At 51.3% G+C, this 27713-nt stretch overlaps 1 protein-coding gene and 1 pseudogene across 3 annotated transcripts; one reads left to right on the top strand and one right to left on the bottom strand.

Annotated features, from left to right (window-relative positions):
- Positions 1 to 27569, top strand: ZDHHC18 (zinc finger DHHC-type palmitoyltransferase 18). Of its 3 annotated transcripts, XM_045859118.1 has the most exons (10): positions 2 to 404; positions 4664 to 4824; positions 18387 to 18536; positions 20067 to 20204; positions 20328 to 20376; positions 20860 to 20962; positions 22533 to 22645; positions 23723 to 23822; positions 26204 to 26281; positions 26841 to 27569. In XM_045859118.1, exons 1-9 carry the CDS (start codon positions 88 to 90, stop codon positions 26243 to 26245), a joined length of 1173 nt encoding a protein of 390 aa, XP_045715074.1. In that variant the 5' UTR covers positions 2 to 87; the 3' UTR covers positions 26246 to 26281; positions 26841 to 27569. The 3 variants fall into 3 exon arrangements, with proteins under 3 accessions (XP_045715073.1, XP_045715074.1, XP_045715075.1); XM_045859117.1 differs by lacking the exon at positions 26204 to 26281 and having other exon boundaries at positions 1 to 404; XM_045859119.1 differs by lacking the exons at positions 26204 to 26281; positions 26841 to 27569 and having other exon boundaries at positions 3 to 404; positions 23723 to 25755.
- On the bottom strand, positions 16419 to 16677 carry LOC123831849 (annotated as a pseudogene).
- Positions 27570 to 27713: the final 144 nt, after the last annotated feature.

Consider the following 27713-nt stretch of genomic DNA (forward strand, 5'->3'; position numbering starts at 1 on the left):
CCGCCGTCGCCACCTCCGCTGCTCGGCCCGGTCCGGTGCTGCGCGGCCGGCCCGCGGGGCGCGGAGCGGAGGCCCGCGGCCGGCCGCATGAAGGACTGCGAGTACCAGCAGATCAGCCCCGGGGCCGCCCCGCCGCCCGCCTCCCCCGGGGCGCGCCGCCCCGGCCCCGCCGCGCCCCCCGGTCCGGGCCCCGGGCCCCCGCCGCCCGCCACTGCACCGCGCTGGAGCGGCAGCGGCAGCGGCAGCGGGAGCCTCGGCCACCGCCCTCGGCGCAAGTGGGAGGTGTTCCCCGGCCGCAACCGCTTCTACTGCGGCGGCCGCCTCATGCTGGCCGGCCACGGCGGCGTCTTCGCGCTCACGCTGCTGCTCATCCTCACCACCACGGTCCTCTTCTTCGTCTTCGAGTGAGTTCGGGGGCACCCCCTGTCCCCACCCCCTCAGGCGTCCCATCCCCTCCAGCCTCCTCCATCCCCTGTCGCGCATCCCACCTTCCCCAGCCTTTGATGGCCACCCGATCCTTCTGGGCCTCGTTGGGTACCTATCCCATCCCACTTCTCCGGGACTCCACCCTTCCCAGCACCTGACAGGCAGCTTTCACTCCTGGCCCCCCTGGGGCCTGCATCCTCTCTGTACCTCCGAGTCTGCCTTCAGGCCTCTCTCCAGCACCTTGCCTACTTCTTATCTTCCTCCCTGGTCCCCGTCCGCCCTCCCAGCCACCTCACCCTCTGTGGCCCCACCCTCGAACCCCCATCCTTCCCTGACACCCTGCCTTTGCCAGCAGCACTGCCCTCCCAAGTCCCTTGACCCCCATCCTCTCTGCCCTCTCAGAATCTTCCACCCCACCCCAGCCCTCCCCGGCTCCTTGGGCAGATCCCCTCTCCTCACCTATCCCCAGGACTGGCTCTGGCCCACCCCCTAGGTTCTTCCTGACTTGGAGGCATGTTTTCTGAATATTCCTTCCAGGTATCTTCTGAGATTCTTCCATGGCCTTTGGCTATATATTCCTCACCACAGATTTCGTAGCCGTCTTCCCCATTCCCTTCAGGGTCCTTCTTTCTAGGGTCCCCTTGCTCATCTCTCTACTCTCAGACCCTCTCCCTTTCTTCTGCCTCATGGCCTGGGTCCTCAGGCAATCTTCCTTCAAATGTAATATCTTTGGGCCTCTCAGGCCTCCCTTTCCCTGTCCAGCACCTTCTCTAGAGCTTTCTGTCCTTCCTCAGTCTCCTCCTGTCTCCCACTAGACTTCTCTTAAGCCCCTGTCCCCCACCTCCTGACCTCCTGTTTTTTTTAACCCACTTAACATTTGGAGCATCCCTCTGGCCTGTTCCATGGCTGTAGTGCCTCTTTATTTTTTAGTAGAGTCCATAGTACTTTCATGTGACAAGTCATGTTTGCCCCTGTGGATTTTAACCTCTTCATATCCCCAGGATTGGCCCACATGGTACCCCCAGTTTATGGATGAGGAGGGGACACACATCATTTTACCAGGGTAACATTTGTATCAGAAGTTTCCCACCCTACCCTTGGTCTCTAGCTTCAGCCACTTGCTACGTGATTCCTTGCACGCATACATGTGCACACATACACACCCACTGCACGCTGTATGAGCTTCACTTCCCCCTCCTAGTTCCCCCCAGTTTTTGTGGTCTTACTTCATAATACAATGTAGTTAAGAACACCATCTCTAGAGCCAAGAGACTTGGTTCAAATCCCAGATCCACCACACACTAACTGTGGGACTTTGGGGCAGTCACTTCACCCATCAGAGCTTCAGTTTCCTCATCTGTAAAGTGGGGAATATAACAGTACCCACTCCCTAAGGTTGTCATGAGGCCACGCACTTAGCTTTTAGCCTATAATAAGAAAATGCTGGCTGCTGCTGTTGTTGTTGTCTTTGCCAAAAACTCATCCCCGGGGCCTGTGGCCATGATGAATGAGTCTGCTACAAAGACATCAGTCCCTGGGGAACCCTTTCCAGCTGCCTGATTATGAATCTTCGACCTTGGGTTTTGTGTCCCTGCCTTTTTTTATCCTTACCTGAGGATATGTTTATTAATTTTAGAGAGAGGAAGGGAGAGAGAGAGAAAAAAAGAAACATGAATGTGAAAGAGAAACATTGATCAGTTACCTATGTGCCCTGACTAGGAATCTAACCCACAGTCTGTTGGTGTATGGGGACAACACTCCAACCAACCGAGCCACCCAGCCAGAACGGGTTTCCCCTTGAAGCGAGGAGAGGAGTTCCTACCACTTAGCTTCTCCCTTTCACCCTTCCCTTCTGAGTCAGGGTGGATACAAAGTTCTGGGATAGTTTTAGCAAGCAGAAGCTCTGAGGGCCCCCCAGTGATGCCCCTCCCACTCTACCCCCCTGTCCCATGGCTCTGGGCTGAGTTTCACATCTGTGTTGCTGAGACAGCCCACAGGGGTGTTTTGATAGTACATTTTCCAGTATCCTGCCCAGGTCTTCCCACCAGGGCTGCCACAAGGGCAGGAGGGCAGGAGGAAGCGGTGCTTGCCATGGGTTGGCCTCATGACCTGCCATGTGGGATTTTGTCATTTTGGAAGCAGGATGTTCTCTGGGCCGAGTGGGTGTCTTCACTTGGGACAGACTTGACCCCAGAGAAGGAGGAAGCAAGGAATTCTGAGTTTGGGGAGAGCTTGTGAAACATCTTGCCTTTCTCTTTGCTCCTCCTCACTTGGGGTGGTGGACTTAGCAGGGAGGTTTGGGTTCGGGCCAAGAGCTCACGTCAGTCTGGACTGGGATGAAAGCTCGGTAGGCAGCTGGCATAATGGGAATGGTGTTGGTGAGGGTGCTCACCTATTGCTCTGGGGAAAGGGAAAGGTGGCTCTCTAGGTCCTTCCTGCCGAGAATGGTTTTGCTCTGTTGTTTGGTTTGGCATATTATTGCACAGGCCTCCAAGCAGGGCTTCTGCCCTGTTTCCCACCACAGAGAACAGCCAGAGTGCATCTGTAATTGTAAGTCAGACCTTGAGTCCTCCCTGGCTCCTTGGATGAGGGCCAAAGTCCCGATAACCGGCTTCCTCCTGGTTTCCATCTCTTCCTGCTACCCTTGTGCATTTCCCTTCAGGCACACTGGACTCCTTGCACACTCCTAACCCCCGCCCTTGCACCTGTAGGTAGTAGCCTCAAGGCTCACTCTCTTCTGTCCTTTCTTGACCATCCCCATAATGCAGCAAACGAGGACCTGTCCCAAATTCCCTCTGCCCAGACTTACTGTTCTCATCTGACATACCATATGTATACTTTTTGTTGTTTCGTGCCTTTCTCCATGGGAGCAAGATTTCATTCTCCTCACTGTGGCATTCTTAGTGCCTAGAGCAGGGCCTGGTGTGTAGCAGACACTCAGTACAGTAAATGTTTTTCAAATGAATGGACAGGGCATTGCTGGGAACCTGAAGACCTCAGTCCCGTCACTGGCTGGGTGACCTTGCATCTGGCTGTGGGTTTTGGAGTCCCCCTTTGTAAAATCAGCGGGTTGGGGCTTGGTGTTTCTGAGGGCTCTACAAGTCTCCAATTTCAAGTCTCCTCTATCCTCCAAGAAATCTGGTTGAGTTGTCACGTGGGTGACATGGAGGGCTCAGCTCTGTTTGAGGTTTGGATCTAGGGAACACGAAGATGTTTGGAGCAGAATGTGTCTCACTTGGAGCTCTTGGCCTTGAAAGTCTCTGCTCCTCAAGGGATGGACCTCTCTGGAGGCCAGAGCCTCCAACGATGGAGGCTCCAGAAGGAGCACGTAGGTGCCCACATGTTTGCTTCCTGCTGTTATGTTAGCTCCTGGAACCTTGACTGATTCGGGCCTCCCAGTGGCCAGTCATCTCCCAAATAGCAGCTCCTCACCCCATCAGGTGCCGCTATGGCTCTGGGAGGGAAGGCAGCAGAGGGCAGTGGTTAATAATGCGGTTTGGCCTCAAAATCAGTCTTGTGCACAAGGTGCTCTGGAAGCCAGCTGGGGTCAGGGGCCTGACAGAACTGACTTGGGACACTGGCCTTTGGGCAACGATGTCAGTGACGACCATGTTTTTCTCCAGCCCCCTTCTGAGGGGACTGGGGACCTGGCTGATCCTACTCATTCCTCAGGGTTTAGTGTAGGCATCTCCATAGCCAGCCTGTCTTCCTGACTGTTCTGCTGCCCTCCCCTTACCACTGTAGCCTGCAAAGCTCTTTGTTTGCATATCTGTTCTCCTCACTAGACCCTAAGCCTCATCGAGGGAGCAGGGGACTCCTGTCTTATTCACTGCCAGTATGCCTGCTTCTTCTCGAAGGTGTTGCCTGGCACATAGAAGGCCTCAGTAAATATTTGTGGAGTGAGTGAGTGACTGTCGTGGATGCTTCATCTCAAGTGACATTCCAATTGGTTGGTAGTAGCTGCCTGGGGCTCTGCGTTTAGGAGGATTCTGAGGCTGCACTAATTGTAAGGGTTAAGAGTGCTGGGATCTACTTACCATATCTGCCATGCCTCAGGGTGAAAGTGCAAAGATTAATTAGTGATGTCAGGCTCCTATGGGGGAGTGGCTGCTGCCTCCGGGGAGAGGCTCTATTCAAGAATATGGTGCTGTTTGCTGGGATGACAACACCTGCCTAGTGCCCTGTGCCCAGGGAACCCTTGGGGTAGCCGCTCATCTCTCTCTCTCTTTCTCTCTAGTTGTCCCTACCTGGCCCACCAACTGACCCTTGCCATCCCCATCATTGCTGCCATCCTCTTCTTCTTCGTCATGAGCTGCCTGCTACAGACAAGTTTCACCGACCCTGGGATCCTGCCCCGGGCCACCGTCTGTGAAGCAGCTGCCCTGGAGAAACAGATCGGTGAGGCTTCTACTTCAACTGAAGCTGTGTCCCCCAGGTCCATGTGCCCTGATTTGAGAGGAGGCTTGGTTTTCCCTTCCCAAACTATGTTAGGCCCTAGGGGTCCAGTACGAGCAAGGCAGGCCGAAGCCACACTAGAATGGAGGAGACAGATGATAAATAAGTGAGCAGATAAACAAGAAATGCTAGCAGGTGAAGGCTGTGATGGCAGCCAGCATAGTATGGAGTGCTTCCTGGGTGCCAAGCACTGTTTTCACCTTTTTATATGCATGATCTTATTTAATTAGTCAATAATCCTATGAGGTGAGTACTGTTTTTATTTGCCTTTTATGATTAAATGGAGTCTTAGAGAAGTTAACTAAATGGTCCAAGATCACACAGTAAGTGGAAGAGCTGGGATGAGGCCCCAGGCAGCCTGACTAGAGCCCCTACTCTTAAACATTCAGATACATTTATTCACTGACTCATCAAACATTTATTGAGACCCTCCTGTGTGCCAGGTACTTGTCTAGATGCTGGCAATACAGCGGTGAACAAATCTACAATAATCTGTGCCCTCCTGGAGCTGACATCCTAGTGGGGAGAATAAAACAGTAAACAGCGATGGAAGATCTAGGGTGTGAGACAGAGAAGGGGAAAGCAGGGAGACAGGACGAGAGCTGAGAGTGTATGGTTTTAAATAGGGTGTTCAGGGAAAGCTTCAGGAATGAGGTGGCACCTGAGCAGAGAAGCAAAGACCTGCAGAGGTGAGGGGTTTAGCTGTGTGGGGATCTGGGGGGAGAGCACAGTAGATACGGGGAGTGGGCTCATTTAGACTAGGTGCTCAGGAGAGGCCGCTAGGAGGAGGTGGCACCTGAGGTGAGCCCTGAATGGTGCAATGGAGCCAGTAATAAGTGGTCTGTAAATAGGAAAAGCAAAAGTCTGGAGTTGCAAACAGATTGGTGTGTTTAAGGAAAGGCAGGCAGGCTAGTGTGACCAAAAAGGACCTGTGTTCCCAAGCACCCCAGATGGCCTTTGATTCCTCACAGTGTGGGTCCTGCTGGGTGGCTGGGCAGCAGGGGTCCAGGGCCTTCGTCTCATCTTGCTTCACCCCAGCTCCTTCCTGCTGAGAAGTGATGTAGGTATTTGCACACCTCACTGGTTTCCGGTTTGTGGTTGGCTCCTTCCCCTAATGGGGTGGCTTTCAGAGAAGCTTTTAAATACCCAGCTGGCCCTGAAGAGACCTGTGGCCTATAAATGTCAGAACCCTGCTGCACCCGTCATGGGAAGTCATCACACTAACTCCCCGCAGCAGCTCTGGAGGGTTGTGGGACAGGAGAGGATGTTCTCTTGCTCTATCTGTTCTTCGTCTCATACTCTGCCCAGGCCCATCCTCGGCCATGCCCTCGGTTGTTCTCTTCTTCTAGCTTCCTTCCCCCTTGCATCCCTGGGTCACTTGGCCTGGTTTCTGCTCTGTTCAAACCCCAAGGTCTGACCTGGGCCAGTCTGCCTGGCAGTCTAGCCCCATTTCTCCTCCCTCCTGGTTGGGGCCAATCAGGAGGCAGGATTATGGTCCAGTGCAGCCTGGGCTCAGGGGTCTGGCCGCCTAGAATGCTCTGCCTCCTGTGAGCTGTCTGGGTGATACTGACAGCAGTAATCCTCCATGTTTGGGGAGGGCTTGGCCATGTGCTGAGGGCTTTCCTTCCCTTATCCCCTCAAATCCTCACAGCAGCCGGCTGTGCTGATGCAGAAACTGAGGAACTGAGGCGGGTGATCACAGGCCAGAGGGTGGAGGGGCAGAGACGGAGTATGTGCCTTGACTCCCAAACCCCTTGCTTTCACTTCCGAGATTGCCACATCCTTGTGTCTCAGCTCAAGTGTCCCATGCTTTGGGAAGCCTTTGTGACCCCAGTTGGGCCACACCTTCCACGACACATTCCGAAAGCACCCTGTGGTCTTGGTCCTGTGCTACATGGTGGTCACTCGGGAATTGTCGGGCAGACCCAGTAGCCTTTCCTAGACAGTGAGTGTCTCATTCACCTTGTCTGCTCCTGGGACAGCTGAGTGACTTTGGCTCAGTGTATGAGCCTCCTTGCTGTCCCCATGTGATGGCGGAGAGACAGTTGGAACTTCTCCCAATTAAGCATCATGGGTTTGATCATTTATGTGTCAGATCATTTATGTGTTGATTCCTTATGCCGACTCCTGAGTGTGTGTGCATTGGGGGACAAAGATAGGCCTGACTGGCCGCTGCAGGTGAGGTCAGGCTTTGGAAGAGGATCAGGGAAGCCAGGAGTATCTTCCACCAGGAGGATATGGGGAGGCTTCATGGAGAAGTGCACTGAGCCAAACCATCAAGTTTAGGTGGAGTTCAAGCACAGGAAGATGTGTGAGGGGAGTCCTTTAGGCTGGAACGGGAGGAGGAGAGGACAGAATGGGAAGAAGCGGGCCAGGCATGGGACCCTGATCAGGCCATGTCTGCTAGGGTACAAGGAGCACTTCAGAGAATCTGGGACATTGTTGTTGGAGGATGAGGTAGAGGCAGTCTTGTGGGGCCCCCATGTCAGCGTTGGAGACTTTCCTTTGAGAACAGTTGCCAAGCCTAGAAAGAAGCATCTTTGTGGGCTTTGAAGTCTCCAACTTGAACAGGAGGCTTCCAATCAGAGTGAAACATTTTCTTGGAAAGGACTAAGGTCACTGAGCCTTTTTGTGAAGGTTGGGGACTGGCTCTGAGGTCATGGTGCTGTCCATCTGAACATGACCTGACTGCCTGGGCACAGGTCCATGCAGGCTGTGCCCTTCTCACTTTGGCCCCAGAGGCCGGCAGCTCCAGCCCCCCAGGATCTGGCCCAGAGCTCCATCCCACAAGTACCATCTGAGGTTGGATGACCAGGACCTCCCAGATTTCCCAGGACTGTCCCTGTTTTACCACTGAAAGTCTCCTGTTTTGGGAAACCCCTCAGCTGCAGTGCAAGGGCAAACCAGGCCCTTGGTCACCCTGGTCTGAGATCCTGAGTTGTCAGCTGGCACGCCGTGCAGCTGGGTCACCCTGCAGGGCCACACAGAGCCCAGGCACACTAGACAGTTGGGAGAGAGGCAGGGGTTGGAACATTGGCGCATAAAGCTCCTGGTATGATGTGAGATGATAGAAACATCTAAATCTGATTGACAGGCACTCATCTGGACAGTCACGACTGACAGGACAGACATGAATGCCTCCTCTTCCTCTGCCAGCACACAGCAGGTCCCAAACCCCATCCTGTCTCCAGGATATCTCCCCTCCAATCCTTCCACAGCCCTGGGACCAACTTTACCCTGACTGGCTCTGCTGACCAGGCCTGGACACCTGGCTCTTCCTTCAGTCATGGTTGTCTCTCTAAGACTCAAATTTGGCCATGACGCTCCATGGCTCAGAGTTTGGGTGACTTCGTAACACCCTCAGCAGTATTTCCTAAAGATGGTCTGTGGAGTATAACCTTTGTGACTTTTGCCCTTTCTGCTCTCACCATGTAACTGCAGTTCTTTAGCATTTTCCTTTAAATGGCTTGCTTTTAAATGTAGTTTACAAGGAAAATTTTTTGCCACCCTGTAAGCAGAAAGGCACTTTTCTGCATAGAAGATAAGCATAAAAACAAAACAACAAAACCTAACAATGTCAGGGAATTGTTGGTGGTTGCAGTTGCCTGCTGAAAGCAGCCGCTTGGAGGCCTGTGAGGATCACAGGTGTTAAATATGAAAAGCTGAGGCTTTCCCTTGATGGAATGAAAGGCTTGAAAGAGAATTGAAAAGTGGCCTTCGTCTTTCTACCAGCTTGGACAAACCTGTGGAGGCTGCAGGGAACAGGACTTCCATGATGACAGATATGTCTGGAAAGCTATAGTGCAAGGCCATTTTTGCTGGCTATAAGCATAGCTCTTCTTAAAGTTGAAGGTGTTTGTGCTCGAGATGAAACTGAGTTCTGTCTAGGCAAGAGATGTGCTTATGTGCACAAAGCCAGGAACAACACAGTGACTCCTGGTGGCAAACTGAACGAAGCCAAGGTCATCTGGGGAAAGGTAACTCATGCACATGGAAACAGTGTCTGGTTCGTGCTAAATTGCGAAGCAACCTTCCTGCTGAGGTCATTGGACACAGAACCCATGTAATGCTGTACCCCTTGAGGATTTAAATTTATTGAAAAGTAAATAAAAAGGATTTGTTCTCACAAAAAGTGGGGGCAGGAATTAACTCTCTCATCACGCCATTCAAGGTTGCTTTGTGTCATGGCCAGGAAACAAACTACAGTGTCTCTCATCTTCCTGAAAACTTGCTTGTCTGCAGAGGTGTGCTTGCCTGCAGGACCAAGGCAAGCTCCAGGCCACCCTTCCCCCATCTCCTGCCACTCTCCAGTGCCCCCAGCCCCACGGTGCAGTTCATGCCTCTGTGCCTGTGCTCACTGCCATGTCCTCCGCTGGAGGGCCCAAGGAATCCTGCTTTCTGATCTAGCTTAATTTCTTTCTTTTTCTCTTTCTTTGATTTTATTTATTTACTTTTAGAGAGAGGGGAAGAGGAGGAAGAGAGGGACAGAAACATTGATGTGTGAGAGACACATCGATCAGTCGCCTCTCATACACCCGCAACCAGGGACCTGGCCCACAACCCAGGCACAAGCCTTGACTGGGAATCGAACCAGCGACCTCTCGGTTCTCAGGCTGGTGCTCAAGGCACTGACCCACGCCAGCCAATGCACCACTTGCTTTCTTGAATGCTGCCTCCTGCCCTATCATATTGTCTATATTTTCACAGTGTTGAACCTAGACACCAGTTAATACCATTAATTTACTAGCTGTGGGGTTGGATTTTTTTCACTATGTCATCTCTAATTTGCATCATCATCTTACAATGTTGATAATATTACCCAGTGAGGATACTGAGGCTCAGAGAGGTTGAGCAACTTCCTCAAAGTCACAGACTAACAAGAGACCAGGGCAAGTTTCAAAATGAGATCAGGCTAGCCCCAGAATCACCAGGCCTGATTCACAGTGCCTCTTCCACTGACTGTAATTATCCACTTTCGGCTCACTCTGCCCTCAGGCTGAGCTCTTCCTGTATTTCCAGGTTACCACTAAGCCCATACTCAGCAGGGGCTCCATAAACCTCTGGAATGAACAGGAATGGTCAGATTGGGATTACAGTGACCCAGCACTCACAGCCTGAGAACTGGGACTGACTGACTGACCTTCAGCTGGCCCGGAAGCCAGACAGACCGCAGCCCTGCCGTTGCTTCCTCCACAGGTGGGGACAAGAGAAAGCAGCAGGGCTCAGCAGAGCCAATGAGATCCCCTCCTTCCCTCACTAAAGCCTTCTCAGAAGGTCATGACCTTCTGAAATCTCAGAGGGCTTCCGAGCCAGCCACTGGGCTTCATTTACAGCTCTAGCCATTGGGGTTCTGATTGCAGAATGCCTGCCACCTGCTCTTCTCTGTGGGTTGTGGCCGGGGTGTGGAGACCCATAGCAGGCCTCTCGGTCAGGAGGAAGGTGTCTGGAGACTTACTTGCTTCTCATGGACATTCGGTGGGAAGGACCCTTTCTCCCCATTACCACCTCCCCAGGGGCGTAGCGCCTCCCTGGAAGGCAGCAGGACAGCCTCACTAGTAGGAGGGGGCCTTTTTACTTTCTGGGGAAAGGCCTAAAGCAGAAAGAGTCCTGGCGTGGATCTTAGACTCCCTTAGGGCAGGGAGAGCATCTCTTATACCACTCTCTTCATGTCTCCCACACGTATTTTCTGAACTGGTAACCAAAGCCAAACGTACTTGACTCATCTATATATATGCTCGCCCCTTCTCCCCTCACCTGCCACCCCCAGGCTCTTGTACAATAGCTTGGCATAGTAGATGCTAATGTTTGAAAGAAGGAACAAATGAATGCCTTCAAAGACATGGGTTCTCATTTCAGCTCCATTTTATACTGTTGGAGTGAAGTCAGTTTCCCTATCTGTAAAATGTGGGCACATATTTTCTTGCCCAGCCCAGAGCACTTCGGTGCACCAAGTGAGACAGGGAATGTCAGTACACTTTGAAAATTGTTTTCTTCTATTGAAACATAAGAGGCTTGAGCCTTGTGGTAAGGAATGGCAAATGGACTTGCCCCGGGCACTGATAGTCTACCACTGATAGTGGCTGCTGGGAGGAGTGGGTTGAGAGTTCTGAGGCCAAGTCCAAGGGGGTGAATGGCCAGGACTGTTTGGCCTGAGAAAAAGCAGTGGACTGCTGCTTGTTTCCCCCTGCATGGAGTTCAGCCTCTTTTAACTCAGGTTGTTTAGGGTCCTGCAGTTGGTGACTCATTCAGCGTCTGGGTGGCACCCTTGCTCCAGCTTGACACCTCCTCTCCTTTGCCCCTGGCTCTTGGCAGCCTGGGGAAGCTGCGTGTGCAGAGCTTTACTTTCTCTGAGTTCTAGAGAAGTCCTGGCCCTGAGGCCAGAACGTGCCCTGTGCCGTGGAGGAGAGGCTTAGGCTCTCCTCCGCCCTGGGGAGGGCCCTCGAGTACTGCGGTGCTTTCAGTCCTCTGGAGGGTCTGTGGCTGTCCTTCACGCACAGATGGCTGTGTTCTGAAGTTTCTTTGTAAATCAGTTGTTTGGAATGTAGTGTGACATACAAAAAGCCATAATAATAATAATAATGGTTACTATTTCTTAAGCTCTTGCCAGGTACTATATACACTTGACTAAATACACTTCATGAATTCTCACCTAACCCTCCTAATGACACCAGAAAACAAGGCAGAGTTGATTATGTTCCATTTTCATCTGAGGATACAGGGAAGTTAAGCAACCTGGCTCACATCACACAGCTAGGAAGTGGTTGGGCCAAGATTCATACCCACACATCTGAGCACAGCCACAGTGTGCTCTGCCAGGGCCGCGACTCCCCTGAATCCAGCGCCATGCTCAGCCGTCTTTGCAGCATCTCAGTCAGCCCTCAACACCAGCCTATGAGATTGAGACTGTCTTACCTCCATTTTATGGGTGAGGAAACTGAGTCCCAGGGAGGTAAAGGGACTTCTTTAAGTAACGAATGGGTAACAAAACCAGTATTTGAACCCAGCGTTCCAGACTCCAGAGCCTGCCCCTTGCTGCCCCTTGTGAAAATAGCTTTTAGTAAGTACTCACTGGGTGCCAGGTCCTTTCTGTGTGCTATTTCCAATCCTCACAACCTTTCTAGGTAGTTGTTACATTTGTCTGCTTTTACAGACACAGCAACAGGCTCACAACCACAAAGGCTAAGTAACTGCCCTGAGGACACTAGCTCATAAATGGAAGGGTTGGAATTTGAACTCCAGGCCTGCCTGAGTCCAAAGCACATTTTCTTTCCTCTTTGCCTGTTGCCTATAGTTCATAGGCCTAGGACTGACTGTCCCTGCTCTCAAGGGGGGTACGGTCTAGTTGGAGAGACAGTATACACACAGCAGTCCTGTCATGCTTCAGCATGGAGCAGCGAGTATGTTCACATGCTGTGTGCAAGGCACGAGAGCCCCTGAGGCCTGAGTGGTCAAAGAACCTGCTAGAGATGGGACAGGGCTATGGCAAGTCCTGGGGAGCAAAGAGAAGCGAGGGGCTGGGGCTGGGTGGGAGCAGGGGCAGGAAGCCATGGGCTCCAGTGACTCGTGGGGAAGAGCTGTTGGACAAAAGCCCGGAATGGAGGTTGGGCTCAATTGTGAAAGGCCTTAATATCAGGAAAAAACATTTGTCCTTTTATCTTGATTTTTAGGGGAGGCAAGTGAAGGGTGTTGAGCTGAAAAGTGACTCTAAAGGGGTCATTTAGAGGAATGTGCCAGTGTGTACAAGAGGGAGTTGAAAGGCAGAGGGGCTGGAAGCAGGGAGTCCTTGGGCTGATTGGTGATATAGGCCTGGCCTGGGTAGGCTGTTGGAAGTGGAGAAGGTAGTGGCCAGGCAGGGATGAGGGAGAAGGAAGTGTCTGCAAAGAGACTCCAAACTGGGTTCTCCTGCCTCTGCCACTTACTGGCTGTGAGTCCTTGGGCAAATTCCCTACGCTCTCTGGGCCTCTCTCTCATTTGTAAACTGAAGGGGTTAGAACAGAGGCAGTGAGCAAAGGGACATTTATCAAGTATCTGCTGTGTGCTGGGGCTGTGTATTCTGCTGCTTGAGATTTCTGTCAACTCTTGGATTGTGACTCCTTCAGTAGAAATAAGCAACCAGGCAGGGATAAATAATACTCATTATAACACTTTAAAATTTACAAAAAGACCTCAACCCCACACTTTGGAAATTTGGTTTCACATCCTGGTTCTGCCACCTACTAGCTGTGTGGCCTTAGACAAGTCACTTAACTTCACTTTAAAGTCTCCTTACCTGTAATCTGATGATAATTATAACCTAACCTGTTGTGATGTTATCAGAGTTAAAAAAGATACTGTATGGCCCTGGCTGGCGCATCTCAGTGGATTGAGCACCCGCCTGAGGACCAAAAGGTAACTGGTGCGATTCCCACTCAGGGCACGTGCCTGGGTTGCAGGCCAGATTCTCAGCTGGGGGTGTATGAGAGGCAACCAATTGATATTTCTCTCACACATTGATGTTTCCCTCTCTTTCTCTCTCCCATTCCCTCTCTCTAAAAATAAATAAGTAAAAAAGATACTGTATATAAAGCCCTCAGTGAAGTGTTTTCTGTGCCTTTTCCCTTCTTTCTCTCAGTAATTCTATGAGCTAATAATAACAGTGCACACTTCTTAAGCATTTACTTTATGCAGCTTCACATATATTAATTCATTTAATTCTCACAACAACCTGGTGAGGTGGGTACAATTGTCCGCATTTCCGCACTGAGGAAACAGAGGCACAGAGAGGTTAAATGATTCGCCCTCTCACACATCTAGCCAATGGTATAATCAGGAGAAACCCAGCTAGTAAGAGGTGGAGCCAGGATTCATGCCCCGTTCTATCTGTTATTCCCATTTTACAGATGAGAAAACTAAGGCTTGGAGAAGTTCAACCTGACACACAACCAGTCAGTGGTAAAATCAGCTTCCAGAGAGTGTCCATTGGCCTCAGTCCCTCTGCCCTTTACCATGCTGCTGGGTTTTAAGGGAGAGATGGATGCTCAGATGCTTAGTTCTACTCCAGACACACGGATTGAGGTGATGGTGAAACAGCCTAGCAAAAGTCTATCTGGTAGCTAGAGATGTGACATTTGAATCTGCTTCACTGGTGCCTGCCGAGCGTCTAGAAGAGTGCCTGGCATGTGGTTTGTACTCAGTGATTAATAATGAGAGGCAAGTGGTCAAATTGAAAGTATCTGGGGAGTAGGTCCAGTGGAAGTGATGGTTGAGTGCTGGGAATCACAGGAGCCCTACGTGACTCAGAAATCTGTCCCAGAAGGGACCACTGCTCTGGAGACTTGGTCCTCTGTGGCGGGGCACCAGGAGGCTCGGGGGTGGAACTGTGGGCTTTGTATATGGCAGACCTGGGTTCAGATTCCTGTTTTGCCAGCATACCAACTACACAACTTCAAATGAGACCTTGGACCTTGCTTTTTTTAGATTTTTACTGAAGTGTAATGGGCCTACCCAACTGTACAAATCATATGTATTCTATATATTCATATAGAATATAATCAGCGTTCAGATCAAGAGAGTACATGAGTGGTGTCCCAGGAGCCCCACCTTTGTTCCCCTTTCTGATCACTGTTACCCCTCCACGGGTAATACCGTAGATTACTTTTACCTGTTTTTGTGTTCTTACATATGTGTTTTTTTCATTTTACACAATGTTGACGAGATTCACTCATATTGCTGTGTGTTGTTGAATATATCATTCTCATTGCTGTATTAGAATTTCATTGTCTGAATGAATACAACACTTGAGTGAGGACCCAAGGATATGTTTGTTTTGTTTTTTAGAGAGAGAGAGTGAGAGAGAGAGAAACATGGATCAGTTGCCTCCTGTACATGCCCCGACCAGGGATCGAACCCACAACCTTTTGGTGTATGGGGTGATGCTCGAACCAACTGAACCACTTGGCCAGGGCTGAATATGAGTATACCACATTTTTTAAAAAGATTTGATTTATTTTTAGAGGGAGGGGAAGGGAAGGAGACAGAGAGGGATAGAAACATCGATGTGAGAGAGAAACATTCATTGGTTGCCTCTCGTACGCACCCCAACCCTGGGCCAAACCTGGGAATCCAACCGGTGACCTTTTGCTTTTCAGGGCATTGCCCAACCAACTGAGCCACACCAACCAGGGCTGAATACACCACGTATTAAAGTCCATTCCACAATTGGTGAGCGTTTGGGTAGGTCCAGCTTTGGGCTGTCGGGAGAATTGTTGTGAACATTTCGTGTTTGTCTTTCAGTTCACATCGAATCATGCACACTTCTGTTGGGAAGACACCCAGGAGTGGGGTTGCTGGGGTGCAGATATTGCACTTTCATAGTTAGTGACAAACAATATGACATTTCTAGTTGCTTTACATTTTTGCCGACACTTGATTTCTAAATTTTTTTCGTTTTAGCCATTCTGTTGCATGTGTAGTGGTAGCATATTGTGGTTTTAATTTGCATTTCCCTGGTGACTAATGAGTGTGAGCCCCCTTTCATGTGTCTATTAGTCATTTGGGCAGCTTTTATGAAATGCCTGTTTGAATCTTGTGTCCACATTTAAAGTCAGTTGTCTGACTTTTTCTTACTGACTTTGTAGGACTTCTTTATATATTCTGGATTCGAATCCTTTGTCCTTTGTCAGATGTTGTAAATATTACCTCCTAATCTGAAGGTCACCTATTTATTCTCTAAATGCTATCTTTAGATGAACAGAAGTTCTTGTTGTGATTTATGAGTGCAGTTCAGCAAATTGCTCTTTTATGATTATCCCCTTTGTGTCTTGTTTAAGAAATCTTTGTCTACTTCACAGTCATGAAATCATTCTCCTATTTGTTTAAAAGATTTTTTAAATTTATTCTTGGATTGAGGAGAAGGGAGAGAGGTAGAGAGGGAGAAAAACATCTATGTGAGAGAGAAACATCAATTGGTTTGCCTTGCCCCCACCAGGCAGAACCCGCAACCTAGGCATATGCTCTGACTAGGAATTGAACCAGCGACCTTTCGCTTTGTGGAATGACACCCCACCAACTGAGCCATACCAGTCAGGACTTAAATCCCAAACTTTTGCATTTAAAGCTACAGTCCATCTGGAACTGAATGTGTGTTTGGAGGGCGACAGGAGTGCAGATGTATTTTCCCTATTTGTATGTCTAGTGGACCCAGCTCTGCTTATGGGGGAAGACCACTTTCCTTCACATCGGCGCAGTGTTGCCTTGGTTACTAACCGTATGATCATAGACATGTGTGTCTGCTTCTGGATTCTCTTTTCTGTCCATTGGTCAACGTTTCTACCCTTCCACCCAAACCAGTCTGTCTCAAATACTACAGCTTTATCCTAAGTCTTTTTTTTTTTCTTTATGTTTTTTCTGTTTAATCCTAAGTTGTTGTTGTTTTAACACCTTTCAACAAGTATTTATTATTAGGTAAGCCATGATTCAGGATCCTAGGGTGGGATGTACCCAGGTCCCCCTTCACCTCTCTGGGAGGATGGAGGACAGAGGACAGGTGGGCAGCCAGTTCAGATCTTCCCAAGAAACATGCCTTCTGCCCAGCAGTCATCTCAGACTGACACCCAGGATACGGGGCAAAGGGACTGGTACCTGCTGTAGTACCATTCCCACACAGAGACATCATCCCTTGTAGCAGTCATTGCCTTCGCACAGTGGTGGGAGTCCAGGAAGTTCTACCAGTAGTTCCTGGTCTGGTTCTGGTTAGGGAGTGACTATCAAAGGGGCAGTCTGGTAGTTCTCGATTTTGGTCTTAATGTCTTCTGCCATGTTGCTCAGCCCTAAAGACACTCCTACCCCAGCTGGTGTAGCTCAGTGGATTGAGCACCGGCCTGTGAACGGAAGGGTCACAGGTTCGATTCCCAGTCAGGGCACATGCCTGGTAGGCCAGGTCCCCAACTGAGGGTCTGTGAGAGGCAGCTGGTTGATGTTTCTCTCCCTCTCTTTCTTCTTCCCTTCCCCTCTCTCTAAAAGTAAAATTAAAAAAAAAATTTTAAGTATGGAAAAAATAATAAGAAAATAAAGACACTCCTGAAGCCACTCTCAGCTCAATGTGGCCCTCAGCAAAGATCCTGAGTCCTGATATCGAGTTGTGTAAGTCCTTTTGCTTTGCTCTTCGTGAACGCCCAGGCTGCTCTCAGCGCTTTGCATTTCTGTATGAACTTGAGACTAGTTTATCAGTTCCCACGCCCCCAAAATAACCCTGAGGTTTTTGACTGGGACTATGTTGAATATACAGATTAATTTATTTTTTCTAATATTGAGTCTTCCATTCCATGAATATGATGTAGGTTTGTATTTTTTTCTCTTAAAATTTTTATGAAAAATTTCAAACATCTAGAAAAGTGGGAAGAACTAGTACAATGAATTCCTAAACATTCACCATCTAGATTTAATAGTTGTAGATATTATAGACACTTTACCTATAAATATTTTAACATATATCTTCAAAATCCAAGGATAACTTCCAACATAACCACAATTCCATGATCACATCTAGGAAGATTCGTAGTTCCCAAATTTGTAATCTGTAGTTGTTTTTCCCAGTTACCCTCCAAATGTCCTTTGTTGCTCTGTTTTATCTTCTTTTTCAAAACAGTCTCCAGTCTAGGATCATGCATTGCTTGTTTACATCTCCTAAATCTCTTCTAACTTAGAATCATCCCGGCCTTTTTTTTTTTTTTTGATTGTCCTAAATTGTTTATTAGGTAAGAAGTTTACAACCATTACTTATATTAGCTATAATGGTGGAGCTAGAGAGTATTGTGCCTTCTCCAAGCAGCATGGTGAGAACCACCAATAGTGTGGCAGGAACGTGGCCCTTCCAAGGCCATGGCTCTTGCTGCCTGCAGGTGGTAGCCCTTGCATCTCCCTCTGCTTGTGGACTGGTTTACTGATCCATTGGGTGTCAAGGTTCCTCCTGATGGCCTTATGTAATGCGCAGACTGAGACACGAGCCCCCTGTCTTTTTGAAAGTGACTGACTTTTGTTGGAGATCAGGATAGTCAATATCCTGGAGATCAGGTCTTGTCAATATGCTCAATTCCGGATCTGATTGTTTGCCTGTAGCATTGTTTACTTTGTCCCTCCATGTCCAGAACTGCCTGGAAATTGAAACCTGCGTCTAGACTTGAGCAGATACAAATAAACCTCACTAAGCTTTACTGGCCTCCTTCTCTGATAGCCCTCGTCAGAGCTGTGTGAGGCCAGCTGTGTGCGAGCAGGTGTGTAAAACGCATTACAGTCTCAGTAAGTGGCAGCAGTTCTTAATGTCTGTCCCCACCTTAGGCTAGCATTTTACCCTAATATTTGGTCTCTGGAACCAAATGTTATGAGTAGTTATGAGAAGTTATTAAGAGAATATTAAGAGAAGTTATGAGGCTTCTCTTGTCCCAGCCAGGCAGCACTGGCTTCCCCCCAGCTGGGGCTCCTGACCCCAGGCTTGGACACCCCCCACCTTTCTCTCCTCCTGCCCCCAGACAACACAGGCAGCTCCACATACCGGCCGCCCCCGCGGACCCGGGAGGTGATGATCAATGGGCAGATGGTGAAGTTGAAGTATTGCTTCACCTGCAAGATGTTTCGGCCACCCCGGACCTCACACTGCAGTGTCTGCGACAACTGTGTGGGTAAGTGAGGGGCCTCAGGGAAGGATGTGGGGAGCCCTGAGAGAGAGGGAGACCTGGAGACAGGGGAGTCACTGGTGTAGGGGGTGGGCAGCCTGTTGGGAATATCTGGGGCTGAGCAGGAAGTCTGGTTCACTCAGGTGTGCTCTGACTGAAGAGGAACCTGAGTGTGACCAGTGGTGTCTTGGCTTCAGCCCACGATTGGTGGATTCTTTCCCCCCAGTTCTGAAGTGTGGGGCAGACACAGGGAGGCCCTGAACTCTTCTCCCAGGCCTCAGCCTCTTCCTCAGTAGGTCCAAGGTCCCAGGAACCAGAGACTGGAACAATAACTTTCTAGATTTGTTTGGTCCAGAAAGGGAATGATTTGTCATCCAGTGCCCAGGACCAGCTATACTAAAAGCCTTTAATCTGATTCCCAGGGTTTGGGAGAGACAAGAACCTGGGAATAGAAGGTGGAGAGGATATAGCTGGGATTGGAGGCTAAGCAGCCAACCCACAACTGCAGTGGTTTCTGGGTAACCAGAGGCTGTTTTGTCCCCTCTCCCTGCTCTCCAGGGGCTGGGAAGCTCTGATAGGGACCAAGGTGTGCCCCTGGGAGGGTGTCGTAAGGGAAATACTATGCAAGAGGACCCAGGTGAGGTAAGCCACAGTGACTGTGCACAGTCTCCAGGGAAGTGAGCTCATCACACTGGCTCAGCATTCCCTGAGCAAGAGAACAGTGGGGAACACCCCACGATGGCAGGCAGTGAAGTGGGTGACTCAGTGGGCGTCATTCATCCATGAGAATCTGCCCTGCCCACCCCCTGCAAAGGGTGCTGGCCTTGGTATGAGGCCTGCAACGGGCTTATGACCCATATTCCCACAGGGGACTTTTCTCACCAGCCTGGGTGTGACCCTACCCCCGGGGCGTGGTACCGGTGCGAGATCAGGCCTCTGATGCCAGTTCTCCACTATTTGCATAGAGGCCCAGCCCTTCCCTGGGCCTCTTGTTCTATCTCAAGGTACAGGGGTCATTGGTTGTCATCTAGGCTGGGGTCGTAGGCTGAGCATCAAGTACATTTTGTGAATCTTCCTTGTAGCAGGCACTGCTGAACCCTGGATTCAGCTCAATGTGAGGCCAACACGGGCGCCCCCACAGAGCTTAAATCGAGCAGGGGGAACTGGCCCGTCCATGAATTATAAATAAGTTTGTAAACACCGTGGGCAAAGTGCTTCAAAAGATAACTGCCCAGACAACAGGGGACCCTTGCCTTGTCTGGGGTCAGAGGATACTTTTTTACAGAAGTGGCTTTGTAGCCAAGACATGAAGGAGAAATTACCCTTCACCAGGAAAGAAACAGGGAAGAATGTGTGGGCAGCGGAAACCCATTCTCCAAGGACCAGAAAGCGCAGGGAGTGTCCCAGGAGCTGAGAGCTGCCGCGGTGGAGAGTGAGAGTGAGGCCTAGGGAAGCCCCCGCCCTGGTGAGGCCTCCGAACACCCTGCTGATCGCAGGCCAGCCCTGTGCCGACCTGTCCCCTCTGACCTTTTCCAGAACGGTTCGACCATCACTGCCCCTGGGTGGGCAACTGTGTGGGGAGACGGAACTACCGCTTCTTCTACGCATTTATCCTCTCCCTCTCATTCCTGACGGCCTTCATCTTCGCCTGCGTGGTCACCCATCTAACGCTGCGTGAGTGGGCAGTGGCAGTGGGATTGCGGAGGAGCAGAGGGGCAGGCCAGCAAGCTCAGCCAGGCTGAGGGGCTGTAGTTGCCATCCCTCTGAGCGGTGTCCTCTCCTTTTCTTCCTCCCCAGGCTCTCAGGGAAGCAACTTCCTCTCCACTCTGAAGGAGACACCAGCGAGATATCCTTTGCCTTTTGTCTGCTAGTGGATGCCCTGGTGGGAACTGAGACCCCTTCACTGGGGCAGGTCCCCCACACCTCATTGTGTAAACAGGGGAGAATAGTGTAGAGACGATGTTTGTCCTCTAGAATCCAATGTACCAGCTGCATCTGTTCACACCCAGGCTTGAGCTGATCCTAGATGGGCTGTTGTGGGGATGGGGTGGCTGAGAACTCTCAGGGGCACAGTTCCTGTCTTCCCTTGAGACACCACGCTCCCTGGACCACCTCATGTCCATCACCCTGGGCTCATCGTGTTCTTGAGGCAAGCTCCCAAACTCTTCTTGGGACTCAGGGGGTGATGTTGCTGAGAAGTTGTGACTGGGCCGTGGGAAGGTTGCACACTTCGTTTCCTTCCTGGGGAAGGACAGGTGAGAAAGGCTCCCAGGCCTGGGGAGGCTCCCAGCCCTGATCCCAGCTGTGGGTCCTTGACTGCTCTGCTCACTGTGCTGGAGTTGGTGATCTGCTTCTTCTCCATCTGGTCCATCCTGGGCCTCTCAGGGTTTCACACTTACCTCGTCGCCTCCAACTTGACAACTAACGAGGACGTGAGTAGGGCTGGAGCAACCCCTCGTTCCTGGGCAGGACCCTGGGCAGGAGGCAGGGCTGGGGGAGCTGGCGGGGCAGCGGTGCATCCCCGTCTCTCAGACTGCTGCGGAGACATGGGTAGAGATGATAGGCAGCCAGACGCCTCCTTCCAGTGCTCGTGGCCTGGCCCTGGGGGAACCAGTGCCAGTGTCTGAGGCCCCTGTGTGCCTTGGCCCCTCAGTCCAGGTTCCCAGGGCCCCCGAGATGCTTCCTCCCTCACCCCACAGAAGCAGCACTCATGCCCCAACAGCCATTACATTTGGCCAGCATGTCATTGTTTCCAGAGTTCTTTCAGTTTCCATCATCTCTGAATCCTTTTGCCAACTCTGAGGCAGAAGGAACAGGGATGCTTTTTCTCCATTTGATGACTGAGTGACTTGCCCCAAGATCACGCAGCTAGGAAGGGATAGAGCCAGGGTTTCACCCGGAAGCTATAGCCATGCTCACTGTGCCCCGTTTTACTTGTAGGCAGCAGAGATATGACTGTTCTCAGGTATCCCTGGGGCTCCCTGGGCTTTCTTATGGGGGGGGCGGGCAGCCAGCTGATTTCTGAAACCGGATCGTGAGTCTCCATCTACCTTCCCTGCCTGCTGTCTTACAGAACCCCCGCCAACAAGCGTTGTTTAAGCACTCACTCTGTGCCCAGCTCTGGGCCGGGGTCTGACCTCCCCTTCCCGTTCTCCCGAACAATAGAAAAGCCAGTGAGAGCACCCATTCCAGGGCTGCCATCTGATGCTAAGAGGCCCATCAACCAACAGAATACATTTCTTGACCTCAGCTTCTCATTTGGGGAAACAAAACTCAACATGCATGATGAGGTATCACGTGCTGGGTGAAGGAAGGGTACAGAGTAGAAATGACATCAGCCAGCATCTCCCAAGGTGGTTGGTTTCCTGGGTGCTGGTTCTGTAGGATATCACTAGGAATTAAGCCAAGAGGACTGATATAGCCAAATAAATTTGGAAATCTGTGGGTTAAAGTCAAGCAGGAGTCCTTCACTGCTAAACTTCTCAGTGCCTTTGATAGCCAGCTTCACAGAGCTAGAGATGGGCAAGATATCATCTGATACTCCAACAGTGCTATCAGAGAGTTCATATCAGAGAGTTCTCCATTTTTCAAATGGGGATTCAGAGAAGAGGCGCTCTGTCCAGGGTCATGTAGTGAGTCAGTGGGAGGGCCAGTGTTCATAGTCAGAGAAGTCTGAGCCCTGTCTTGCCCTCCTCTTAGGTGGCTGGCCAGAGAAGGGAGAATGCACCCAAAAAGTTTCTTTTGGAGGCTTCTCTGGCTCTACTCTCTCTTCTGTCCCATTTGGGGCCTCCTCCTCTCTGCTAGGTGCCCCCAGCATCCAGAAGTCCCCCACATTCTCTCTGAATGGCCTGGGTTAAAGATGTATCCCCTCCAATAGTCTAGCTGGAATTGGTTTCAGAAATCAGCTGGAATTCGTCAGTTTTTTCCCCTGCCTCTAGACTTTCCTTCTAGAAGAGAAGAACAAAGGGAGTTACCTGACCCAGACTTCCTTCCTGCTTGCAGATCAAAGGCTCATGGTCCAGTAAGCGGGGCGGTGAAGCCTCTGTCAATCCCTACAGCCATAAAAGTGTTATCACCAACTGCTGTGCTGTGCTGTGCGGCCCCTTGCCTCCCAGGTGAGATGGGGTAACCCTGTGAATTCATACCTCTCAAAGAGGTTCTAGAACCAGCAGACCTCGCTCCACATCACAGTCCTCTCTGTCCACCATCCCCTGCTGAATGCCCTGAGTGCATCCGTCACATAAAGGAGTTCTATGGAGAGTTTTCATTTTTAATCACATGCTCATTGTAGAAAAAAAATTAAGTACAGAATATAAAGAAGATGCCCTGGCCCATGTGGCTCATTTGGTTGGAGTGTCATCTCATAAACCAAAAGATTGCAGGTTCACGATCAGGGGCACATGCCTAGGTTGAGGATTTGGTTCCTGGTCGGTCTGGCATGTAAGGGAGGCAACCAACCAATCGATGTTTATTTCTCTCTGACACCTTCTCTTCTCTCTGGAATGAATATATATACATATCAATTTATTTAAATAAAAGGAGAATATTAGATCTCACATGTAATCATACTCCCCAGGGATGACCACAATTAATGTTTTGGCCACGCTTGAGCAACGCTGCCCTTCTGGTGCTGTTGGCCAGACTGGGTGGGGCCTCCATTCTCCTCCCAGAAGAAAGCAAGTCCTGGTGGTTCATCCCTGCTAGGAAGCGCCCTGTCCGTCCTGACAGCAGGGGGCGCCAGAGTGCCAGACCGGGAGCTAAGTCGCAGTGGACACTGAGTACAAGACTTCCCATACTGTCCCCCTCTCCTCCCACTAATCCTGCCCCGGGGTAGGAATGATAGGAATTGCACTATCTCCAAATGCCCCTTCATCCTTACTTTTCCCCTTACTTGCAGCTTGGCTTCTTGGCAGTCACACAGAAGGGTGGACCAGTTTAAATTAACACTGAATAAATTCTGTGGCCAAAGGCTAGGTGCTGGGAGTGCAGAGAGGGCCCTTTTGGAAAGGAGGAGTCATGATCCCCCAGTGGGAGGGCAGCTGTCTTTTCCTCAGACTTTCTAGGGCTTGGACTTCCCCTGGCTGGGCCTCGAACTCTGCCATCCTCCCCCTGCCCGACTGCACACCCCCACCGCCCGTCTGGAACTCTGGTGTCAGACAGGGCCCTCATGTGCCCCCCTTATATTTTGGAAGCCTGATTGACCGGAGGGGATTCGTGCAGTCTGACACCGTGTTGCCCTCGCCCATCAGAAGCGACGATCCAGCCTGCGGAGCCAAGCCTGATGCCAGCATGGTAGGAGGCCACCCCTGAACCAGGCTCAGTACTTGCCAACTGCTGGCCTGTTTGCCCTTCTGCACTCACCTGCCACCCTCCACACCTGCTGGGATCCTTCCCATTCCACCCAAGCGAAGCAGAGCTGCCAAAGACTCAAGTCTTTTCGTATTTATTTCCCATCCTGCGTGGCTGCCCCTACACTGTTCCGTGGCTGTACCCTCTGCTCCCCAAACCCAGGTTCCCACGGCCATGGGCCTGAGATCCCCGCCAAAGCTGATCAGTGGCAGGAGTGACAGGATAGAGAGACCAGGGCCAGGCCACCCAGAGGACCACACCAAGTCTCTGTGCCAGGGCGAGCCCTGTGTGAGTGAGGGTGTGGACTGAGTGTGATGCCTCCCCTTTGGGGAAGCTGCTGAGCCCAACTGAGCTGGGGTCCTGGGGTGAGGCACGGCCCATGAGCAGCTGGCCCTGGACAGTGGGCTATGGGAGAGGATGCTTTCTTGGGCTGCTTTGGTTTGTGAGCTCCTTCATTCTTTTTATGATGATCATTGTTTTTAATTCAGTTTTTATTTTTTTGTATGGAGTTGATCCAGTATGATAGAGCTGGGTTCCAGGTAGAGGAGGCAGAGTTGGGAGGTGAGTAGAGAGGCAGCCTGTATCAGAGAGAGCCAAACCAGCCAGCCAGGCACCCAAGACCTCAGCTCCTACATGATTCCTGGGCAGCACACTAGGAAGTGGGGGGCCTTGCCCTTTCTCTGCCCGTGAAGGGTTCTCTATGGGATCCCAGCCTGGCCCCAATCTCTCTCCCAAGTCAAATCTGGGATGGGTAGATTATACTCATGCTGGCAATACTTGAAACGGGTTTATTAATGCTGGGTATTTTGCACAATTTTATAGACCTCTTTTCTACATAGCATTTTTAAATGGAAGAAGAAGAAAGAAAAAAAAAAAAAGCCAAATTGCTGTCTCTGTAGTGCCAGCTTAAGGGTTATCAGAAGGCAAGCTGGTTTTAATAAGTTTATTGCAAGAGACCTTCTGGCTGTGAATGAGAGTGTGTGTGTGCGTGCACACACATGCTAGCCCTTGTACAAATGTGGCTGGCTCCCACTTCCCCACATGCCCTGGGCTGTCCCCTTCCCTGCCATCGCCCTCCAGTGTAGGCTGGCAACAGCAGGAGCAGCCTGTACCATGGGGACAGGGAACGTGTATATTGGTTACTAGAGACCCCTAGGCTCCTGCTGTGGCTCAGCCCCTCCTGCTACCTTTGCGTCCTGCAGGGACTTCAGACAGCCAGTGGCTAGAGACTCAGCCACCCCTGACCCCACCCCTGCCACCCAGGCCCCAGGTGAGGCATCCAGCTGGGATCTGCCTAGACAAGCCGAGGCTGGGTGTGGTGGATGGGGTAATGGATGTGGGGAGCGGCTGCCATCCTACAAGCCACACCCCCTCCTCCAAGCCCTGAGTATGGGACCCAGTGCCAGGGGCTAGGGGACAGGGAATCTCTGCCAACTGGAGGCCTCTGTCCACAGAAAAGGAAGGAAGGAGCAGGGCTGAGGCAAGTGAAGATTGGCCTAAATCTAGGCCAGAGACTCAGAGGATGTCCCTCCTCTGCTGGGAGCTATAGTTTCTTGTCAAAATAGATAGGAAATGTCCCTTTGGCCCCCTCCTTGGCCCTTCAAGTGGGCTGAAGTCCTTGGAAAGTGACATAGGAAGTCCCCTCATCTTGCCCTTCCTTGTTCCAGAGGCTAGTGGGTCCCAGGCTGCTGCGAGATGGCAGCCAGCAAGGCCCCCTCTGGGACAGCTTTGCCCCAGCCTCAGCGCCCTGAGCCAAGCAGCAGTAGCGCTGTGGGGTGGGGAGGAAACTGGCTGGAGGAGGGGACTCCCATCTGCCTTTTATTTAAGCCAGTATTCTTTGTTCCTGCTTGTAATAAAACTTTTGTTTTTAAGAGTTGATTTGCTTTGGTTGGTTTTTGTTTGCTCACCCTTTGCTGAGGCCCCAAATGGCAGCTATTTAGTCTTTTAGTCACACTTGGTCTTTCCTGGGGAGACGGAGAAAAGGCAGGCAGCCCATAGACCCAGCTGAAGTTCTCTCCTCGCTGGAGTCTGTCTGCTGGAGGCAGAACAGAGGGAGCTGCAGCTAAGCCCTACAGGCGAGTGAGAAGAGGCCATTCTGTCCCCTGTACCTTCCCCTGCCTCAGGGTCTTGGAGACCCCCAAGCCCTTCTTCCTTGCTGTCTTTTTACTCTGACCCCCCAGTGACTGCTCGGCTAAGAAAATGTTTAGGAGATGGTAGATTGCAGTTTGAGAGCCAGAGCCTTCCTGATCCCCACCCCCATGTGGGCAGCAGAGCCCAGCCAGACACCTCATAACACTGGCCCACCTCTCTGGTATCTCCTCCAGGAGGACACCTGTCAGGATTTTGCCATCTCCTGCACAGCCTGAGGGGAGCTAACAGGCCTCTTTGCAGAGGGTTAGCTGGTAAGACCATGTATCTCCTGTCAGCCAGCACTGCCCACTCCCCTTACACACCCATCTCATTCTCATCGCATGCCTCGCCAGCCTCATGGAGCCCATTCGTTTGTCTGGTGTGCGGTGTGGTGTGTGTGCTGGCGGTGGTAGGGTCCCGAGGGCTCCCCGCTGAGCTGAAGGATGGGGGTGTGGGGCCGGGGCCAGGGCCAAGAGCCCAGCCCCGCTCCACATGAGGAAGTAGCTTCGCACACAGCAGCTCTCCAACTGGCACAGGAGGTAAAGGGTGAGGCTGGAGAAAGGATGGCATACCTGCTCTGAGGTGCTCGGGCCTGTTCTGGTGGTGTCCTGGTGTGCAGGGGCCCTTGATCACTAACATGTGTCCTGGCTTTCTGTCCCTCTGGAGCTTTCACCTGCCCTTTTCCCCTCCTGCTTCGTTGCCTGCTGCGGAATTTTGACCCATCTGTGGGAAGAAGCAGGTGCTATGGCACCCCTACAGGCCTCCTCTTTCCTTCCAATCCCGCTAACCCTCTCTCTTCTCCTTCTTTGCTGTCCTGCCTGGGATCTCCAGTGTGTGAAGGGGCTTAAGGACCTCCTGAGGACTGCGGCTCTCTGCCTCTCCAGGAGTGGCCTGGGGGGAGCCAGGCACCCGGCACCTCTACCTGCCTAACCTGTGTGGCCCATCTGCCACCATCTGTGCCTACAGGGTCTACCCCCAAGCCTGCCCCACACATGTGCGCTCTAGGGTCCCCCCACAGGGGGCAGGGGCTGGCCTCTTTGCCCCCATCCCTGCTCCATGCTGGCCGGAGTGTAGAAAAGCCATAGCGCAGCTGTCAGCACAACGGTGTATAATATTGTGCTGAAACTCGCCCTCCCCTCGTCCACCTTACTTTCCCTTCCCCAGATTTGTAAGGTGTCAAGACTCTTTAGGAATCTTGCCTTACAGCCTGCCTCCCTTCCACCCCGGAATCAGACATAGCCATAGTCGAGCTGAGCAGGTTTCTTCAGGAGCTGTCTGGGGTGTTCATGGTTGATGACGCTGCTGAACAAGTTTGGTAACTGTTAAGCACAACTGGTTTGACACTGTTCCCACGGCCCCCTCCACCCCCCAGCACCAGGGTAGGTAGGTTGCAAGGAGAATGCTTGTACCTTTTGCTCCAGGCACTGAGGGGCTGAGTTAGCTTGGACTGCCCCTTGTTCTTCAGAGGAACTAAAGGAAACCAGGGTAAGCTTCAGAAATCTGCTGGACCCACAGCTGGGGGCTGCTTGTCTGCTGTCCTGTACCTTTTTTAACCAAAATAAAGATGTCCCTCTTCTTGCCATACCCTTGGCTGTCTGGTGCCACCTTTACTTTGGGGTCTGGGGCGGGGCCTGCAATGAGTGTGCAAGAGAACTGCTGGCTCACAGCTGCCAGCTTTGTTGCAGTTGGTCAGTGCTATTTGGA

Source organism: Phyllostomus hastatus, unplaced genomic scaffold, assembly GCF_019186645.2.
Source record: "Phyllostomus hastatus isolate PE091 unplaced genomic scaffold, TTU_PhHast_1.1 phas_scaffold_182, whole genome shotgun sequence".
In the NCBI taxonomy this organism is placed as follows: domain Eukaryota; kingdom Metazoa; phylum Chordata; class Mammalia; order Chiroptera; family Phyllostomidae; genus Phyllostomus; species Phyllostomus hastatus.